This window comes from Corythoichthys intestinalis, chromosome 17 (genome assembly GCF_030265065.1).
Source record: "Corythoichthys intestinalis isolate RoL2023-P3 chromosome 17, ASM3026506v1, whole genome shotgun sequence".
Classification (NCBI taxonomy): Eukaryota; Metazoa; Chordata; class Actinopteri; order Syngnathiformes; family Syngnathidae; genus Corythoichthys; species Corythoichthys intestinalis.
In genome coordinates, this window is record NC_080411.1 from 40,133,522 (window position 1) to 40,141,430 (window position 7,909).

At 40.8% G+C, this 7,909-nt stretch overlaps 1 protein-coding gene across 1 annotated transcript in view; it reads right to left on the bottom strand.

The window, feature by feature from the left end:
• Positions 1 to 6,987, bottom strand: part of LOC130905126 (ephrin-A5b-like) — a 140,189-nt gene extending 133,202 nt beyond the window's left edge. The window contains exon 1 of the mRNA XM_057818180.1: positions 6,246 to 6,987. Within this exon, the coding sequence (XP_057674163.1) occupies positions 6,246 to 6,370 (125 nt within the window). The 5' untranslated portion in view covers positions 6,371 to 6,987. The remainder of the gene's footprint in view (positions 1 to 6,245) is intronic.
• Positions 6,988 to 7,909: the final 922 nt, after the last annotated feature.

Below are 7,909 nucleotides of genomic sequence, written 5' to 3' on the forward strand. Positions count from 1 at the left end.
GTCTCCCTACTCAGTGAAACGCCGGCTACGGGCCGCTGAGACAACAATAGCGGTCTTTAAAGCAGCCAGCGCTGGCGCTGGGAGAGGGATTCGGTCCTGAGACCCAGTCAATATTTGGACGAGGTTGCCTTTTTGTGCCCGTTTTTAATCCAAGCGGAACCAAGCGGCAGGGAGCCGGGGAATGGCTGAGAGGGGGAAAGCGAGGGTAAACATGTGAAACAATGCAAACGGGCCAACTCACAATACCACTGGGAAACTATCACAATATCACTCTGTCACCCAGTGTAAAGTGGAGTATTGTTCCTTTAAGTGAAGATTAAAAAGAGCAGTGGAAGGAAAGCAAATAGCGGAGGTCATTGCGCGATGGAGAGGAAAAGTGGGTGAGTGTCATATTGAGGTATTCACATTGCGGGGGTATTAACTCCAACACAAACAAACACAAACCTCAAATACACACTGAGAGTGACAGCGGGTATAAACAGTGCATGATCAGAGGTCGTTTTGGTCATTAATGGCGCTGATAAAACATGAAAACAGGCCACTGAACAGATTCTTTGGTTACAGGATATGGAACTATCTTGCATCTGCTTGAGAAAGCTTTAGATGACTATTGTCACGGATAAAGGAAAACCCCCAGGGTGACGGTGCTCCCACAGAATGCCGGGTACCTTCTCTTCCAGCTGTCAGCTTGTTAGTCCAACCCAATGAGTTTCTTTGATGAGGACGGGTATCAGTTTCCATGGCATCGGAGACACAAACAGCTTGAGAGATTAGGAACTGAACCCGGCCCCGAATTCTTATGTTGATCCTACCTATCAGCAACAAATAAACACCTTAGGCCACATCAGCGCCTACGTGTGGACCATATGGACCCATGTGGGTTTTAATGAAGCAGCTAAATAGCGGGTGAGCAGGGAATTCACTAATAGCTCCTTGTCAGAGCAGCAGTAAATACCCCGCTCACACAATTTCTTCTTTCGTTCGGTTACTGAAACAGACGGCTTAGCTGCCAGGAAACATCTGCGGCTTATTTTCGCACATGAGCGTTCCCGCCACAAAATGCAACACTTCTTTGATTGCTTTGATTGAGATTTTTATGTCCTTGTCAGAATTTGTAACAGTGGGGCACTAATACAAAGTTTCACAGTTCTACCAAATGAATGGAGAAAAGATATAAGCAAAAGATACTTTGTAGGTCAGGTATCAAAGTGGTTTTTGAGTCAACCACCATTGTGGTCTATAAGGAATTGCTTGCAAAAACGCTTAAGTAATTGAGTTATTTTTGTCGAGCATTTATGCTACTTCAATTATTTTAATGAAGATTTTAGCACACTTTTTTCATCTGAAAAAAACAAACTACAAGCCCTAACAAAAAAGTATGGAATCACCAGTCTCGGACGAGCACTTACTCAGACATTTTATCATGTAGAACAAATTCAGATAAAAAGCTTTGAAAAAATAATGAATTTGTTCACAAGTGCAACTCTTTAGCATTCAGAAACACTAAAAGAAATGAATAGAAACATTGTGGTGGTCAGTAAATGTTACTTTTATTGAGCAGGTGCAGGGAAATAAATACGGAATCACTCCATTCTGAGAATAAAAATATGGAATAATGAGAAACAAACAAAGAAATAACAATCAAAACACATCTCAAGTATTTAGTAGCACCACCTCTGGCTTTTATGACAGCTTGCAGTCTCTGAGGGTTGATGAGTATTCTTCATCAATTTGGTGCCAACTCTCTTTGATTGCAGTTGCCATATCATCCTTGCAGGTCAGAGCCTTGCTGTGGACCATTTTGTTCAATTTCCACCACAGGTTTTCATTTTTTTCAATTTCCACTACAGGTTTCCAATGCAGATTATTGACTCTTGACACCGTGTCCAATAAAGATTCTTGACTCTTAACAAGGTGATGATGCTGGAACTTTGGTTTGGTGCTGTTCCAGTTAGATTTACAGAGATGACTGCCTGAAGAAAACATCAAAATTCCCTCAGTCCTTGATGATATGGGGCTGTATGTCAGGCAAAGGCACTGGGGAGATGGCTGGGGTTAAATCTTCAATAAATGCACAAGTTTACGTTGAAATTTTAGACAGCTTTCTTACCCCTTAAATTGAAAATATGTTTGTCATTTTCCAAGATGACAATGCATCATGCCACATAGCTAAAAGTGTTAAAGCATTCCTTGGAGAAAGACTCATCCAGTTAATAACATGGCCTGCAAACAGCCCAGATCTCAACCCTATTGAAAACCTGTGGTGGAAATTGGAAAAAAAAAACAGTCCACAGCAAGGCTCCGACCTGCAAGGATGACCTGGCGACTGCAATCAAAGAGACTTGGTACCAAATTGATGAAGAATACTCATCAAGTCCATGCCTCAGAGACGGCAAGCTGTCATAAAAGCCAGAGGTGGTGTTACTAAATACTAAAAATGTGTTTTGATTCTTATTTCTTTGTCTGTTTCTCAGGATTTCATATTTTTTTTCTCAGAATGGAGTAATTCCATATATATTTCCCTGCACTTGCTCTATAAAAGTAACATTTACTGACCACCACAATGTTTTTTATTCATTTCTTTTAGTGTTTCTGAATGCTAAAGAGTTGCACTTTTGAACTAATTCATTATTTTTTTCAAGGTTTTTATCTGAGTTTGTTCTACATGATAAAATGTCTAAGTGAGTCCTTGTCCGAAACTGGTGATTCCATACTTTTTGCTAGGGGTTGTAGAATTTGCATAATCAGAAAAGACTGAAAGTGTATTTAAAATAATGACAGTCAGTCTGTAACTTAATTTACTGACCATGTGAATTAAATGTGGTCTTCACTGAAACACATACGTCAAATTTTCATTGATGCAAAGATGGTTTACCGCAAAGATATTAGGCATCATTTTTCATTAATTCAAGGCGAATTAAAACAATAACTAGAAAAGAATATCTAAAACCCACTGCACTACGCGTTTACATAAGCAGACATTCTCAAGGACAAAATGCCACCAAGTGAATGTCAATTATGTAAAGATGAATGAAACCCTTCTTAGGAGATCACGTTTCCATTTTCATACCAAAAGCATATGCACTGTATACGTATGTGTATTAGTTGAATGTAGTATATTAGCATGTAAGTGAAAATTTGTCGTGAAAAATGTGCAATTTTACGCTTCTTTGGAGTGAGAGCTTTGTGTGATAGCCCACATTTCTAAAATTTCTGCCGTGCACCATCGCCAGATTTTCGAAATCTGCATAGCAACTGCAGGAGAAGCGCATCATCCAATGAATGCGGCATCCCATGAGTGGTTGATTGAATCCGAGGGGAGCAAACAACGTTGAACAATTTTAAAATGTTTTCGTATTGGCCCTGCACTGGAAACAAACTGCTCACACTACATCTACAAAGTCTATATTTAGGGGATTTGCCATCAAAATACATGTGGAGTCACATTACTCAATTCAAATGAGTATTTTTCCCTAACAAATTTCCCAGATATTGTGAGTTCTGTTCAACTCCATTCAGTTTTATGAGCTCCACTGTCATTGTGGAAGCTTTTCAAACACAGCGGCAAGGCTGAATCATCCTTGGGTTGTAAATCCCTCCTCCAGCACGCTGAGTCTTGCTGTCTGAGCCTTATCAGCAGCATGCATCAGCGCAGATTTTTCCCACACATCAAAGCATCGCAAACAGAGATGCATGTTTATCAAAATTACAATAAGGCTTCTGTGTTGGCTGCTTTCAAACAACGTAAACTAAAAAATATTGTACTTCCAAATTTCACGACTCACTTCTCATTTCAATTCCAGAGCTCCTGTTGGGAATTTTCATGAATGGCTGAGTATGCACTGCTGCTCTGGATGCCAGTCTTCCTCACTTTGGTCAAATATGCAGCAGAAATAGCAGAAGAAGGGGGTAAGAAAGCTAATCTAGAAGTTGGGACTCGAACACAGCAGGTTCTCAGAGTTCCAACCGTGGCTGTGGTTACATTAAGCAGCAGGGAAACAGGCGACACAAGTATATAACGAATACCGAAGGTCAGAAGGGAACCCAGCTTTGAGAATGCCCCTTGCCTACATTATGCAGCTTAGGTCAGATTTAGATTAAAGACTAAGTCGTGAATGAGAAAGGGACACAGTCATTTAGTGTTACTCATTTATTTAGCTGCTTTTCTATCAAGACAAAGCCCAGGCGGGGTGCCATGCCGAAACCGTCACTGGGCCCCCTGTAGTTGGCGGTCCTGCCCCGGTTTTGACCCTGACAACGGGTCTCCTTCGCGCTGCTTAACCTGAAGCTCGCCTGGTTACTACCAAGTGTGTGACCTCAGCATGTGTATATCTCTCACAAGACCCAGAATCAAGCTGTGTCTTGGCCGCTGCTAAAATACCCCTGTGTGCCCCCTTATTGTCTACCCCAGCATGGGCCGGGCGGAGGGGGTAAAGACGGTATGAAGGGCTGTATGGTAGCCAAGAAACCAGACTTGGGAATAGTTTGAAGGCCAACAGAAAGTACTAGAGCCAGCGATTAGAGCTGTTATCAGATACAGAAATCTGCCTTTAAGCAGCCCACCTACTATCTTTGATGTTACCACAGCATTTGCATTTGTATCACTAACATCCTGCCAATGTATGGGTTAAAAAGCAAGCATCGGCTGTCTCGATTGAAAGCATACCGGCTGCCTTATGTCATATATGTCGATGAATCTTATTAAACATGTTTCTCTAGGATGGAAATTGATTCACTGGAAAATGACTTGTATATGACGGAAAACACAGACAAGACTGAAAAAGAAGTTTCTGCTCTTGCACTCCTCTTTAAAAGAAACTGCTGTTTTTTAAGCCAAAACAACTGTTGTGTTTGACAGAACAATATGTCTATATGCTGCCATAGCACATTCATGGCACATTAAGCCCCCGAACTATTTTTAATTTGTCCATTTTACCCAGGAGCCCCGCGTTTACAGACGTCGCGCAACCGCTTTTGTTTCAACCCAGCCATAAAACGAAGGTATAATTTATATATATATTATTCAAAATGTCTGTCATTTTTAGCTTAGAATTATTAATTGATGTCTAATATTTTGTTTAAAAACAAAAACGACTTTATCAAATTATTCACTCGCATATTTTAAACTTTTAAACAAATTAGTCACAATGAAAAAAATGGTGTCTGTAAAAAAGTCACAGATATCTACTTCATAACTATCACTTAATTGTATTTTTTTTGTTACTGTGGCATTTTCTCCGATATGTTAGATGATATATAAATGATCCAAAGAAAAATTGAAAAAAATATATATATAACGTTTAAAAGGGTGAATATATGAAAAAGAAAATCTCAACCACTCATTCATGTCTGCGATTTCTGCATCGCGACTCTTGTTGTATTACCATATTTCACCCATAAAATCCCCAAAAACATCCAGCTGTGGCCATTCACAGCTGTGTCTTGACACCCAGTGATACATGCTTCATGGAGTTTGGGATCGAAACAAGGTAAGTATGTGATAATATCTCGTTAAAGTCATGGCGTCTTTAATTCTGCTCTTTCATGCTCTTACCTCCAGATAGGGTTTTGCTGTTTAAACATTTTTTTTTAAATGCCCTCCTGTTCAAAATTGTTCTTCCCCCAGAAAATTGAGATTTTAAGCTTTCCAAATTACGTACCACACATGCATTTCGGACAATTTTGAATGTTGGCCAAATTGGGGGTCTCAGAGCGGAAGTTCAAGTCACCTGAGTGTTTTCCGCCATATATTTTTTTAATGTACTGAATTCAGTTACACACTATGGATGGATGAATGGAGCGTCTAAAAAGAAGTTCGTTTTCTACAGTAATCAATGACAGCTGAGTACAGTATAGATGAGACTCGGCATTATTACCACTTACAAGTATTACGCACCCCCGCACGTTTTTGATTATCAAATGTGGAAATACTGTAGTGCAAAGGAGAATATTAAATGTGTAATGGTGCGTAAGGGGCGCACAGTAGGGGGGAAGTAATGCTAGTCAGCTGTTTAATTACATGGGCACTTTTGAAAGGAGTTGAGAACAGATTTATCATGTGAATTCAGAGTAGTTCTTTTTTGTTTGTTTGTTTTTGCAAGTTAATTCTAATTTGTCATTGATTTTTTTTTTTTTTTTTTTTTTTTTTTTTTTAATGAGGCTGGTGTTGTTCAATCTGATTCACCATCACCGGGCACACTATGCCGGGGTGTCCGTGCAAGGCAAGCCGACGGAGGAGCACTTACCTGGGGTTGGTGCGGTTCCAGAAGACGGCGTAGCGGTCGGACACCACCTTGGAAGCCGGGTCTTGAGCGTCCGCACACACTCCAACGACGAGGACCAGGACGAACATCATTCCCACCTGCGGCATGTTTGCTAGCCAAATCGGCGAATGTCCTCGTTTGATTTACTTATATTCTATTGAATGTTGTTGGAAGTCAAGTCCGTTCAATTCCGAAGTTAGTTGATAAATCTCTCTCTGGTCAGACAGTACTTTGCTCTGTGTTCTTCACCAACAAAGTCAAAGAAAGTAAATCGCTCGGAAAAATCCAGTAGGCTCAGATCGACTCAGTTTGGCAACTTGTGCGGCAAAATACCCGGGGAGGAAGCAATCTTGCGAGTGTAAACATAGAGTGCAGATTATCACAATAAATGCTCCACGGGGTATAGATATGAATGTCCTTATGCTGCCATTGTCGCTGGAATCTTCTGTAGTTTATGTTACTCACCAAGCCGACGAGAGCAACACGAAAAGCGACTGAACGCGCCGATGGAAATTGAAACTCGTCTCCACGATGGTTCACAAACAAGCCGTCTCTTTAGTGGAACGTCCACGGACCGTGTCACACGAGAGAGAAGCAGTGTTATCAACCTGAAGGAGGAAGACCAAGTGTGAGCATTGGGTCTTGCAGCCATGCTCCACGGGTCCAACCCCCCACCTTCACCTCCAGCCCCACTCCTTCTTTCTCGCACTCTCTCTCCCTTCTCACTGACTGTTGTGCCAGCGTTAGCTCGCTGCAAAAAGTGTCCTCGTCCTAGTATTTTTACAAAACCATACGTGCCTAAAGTCGGATCTCCAAACTGAAAATAGATGTAATCCGATGGGAATTATTCTGTTTGAAAGTCTTTAAACGCCACGCGTGCTTTAAATGCATTCACAGCTAACGAGCCCATCACACTTTTTGCAGCGCACAGTTTCAAGCGCGCACGTATGGATTTGAATGACGGCGGTTTCACTTACAAGAACAACATCCTTCGTCGCGGGGTGCATCTCAGTTTCCCAGGCTGATCATATCGTAAACTTGGAGGCACAAACGAGCTTCCTTTGACAGTTTTAGAACAACAAGAAGGTAAAGTTCTAGTTTTGTTTTCAAAGCCACCTTTTTTATTTGTTTTTTGTATTTTTTTACACTCAACTCCACTTTGTTTTTGACTTTTCTAGGTGCAGCGTTGGCTTCTTCTTTTTTTGTTTTAATCCCAAATTTTAAAAAACCGCACTTTTTTGTGTCATATTTAATGCAGTGTTTTTCACCCTCTGTGAGTCGAGCCAGGAATGGCAAAACAAACTATTTCTATTGTTTATTTTTTCGTGGTGCCTTGATTTTCTTTTCCTTGCACCATTCGATATTCCCATGGGCTTCATTCAAATATGAAACGTCACTGCAGCGCAGCTACTTTGCATTGTGACTCACTACGCCACGCAGTGGTGATTATGGAAAGAGCATGTAACGGGATCAACAAGTTGCACTGCATTCATTCATTTTCATTCCCATACCCTGTCAACCCGAGGTCGTTGGCCATTTTACAAATAATGATGTATGCCCTTACAAATTAGTGACTAATCATACAACGTTTTATATAGCGTGCAATATGAAACAAAAACAAAAAACTCCATTTTTAAAATATTATT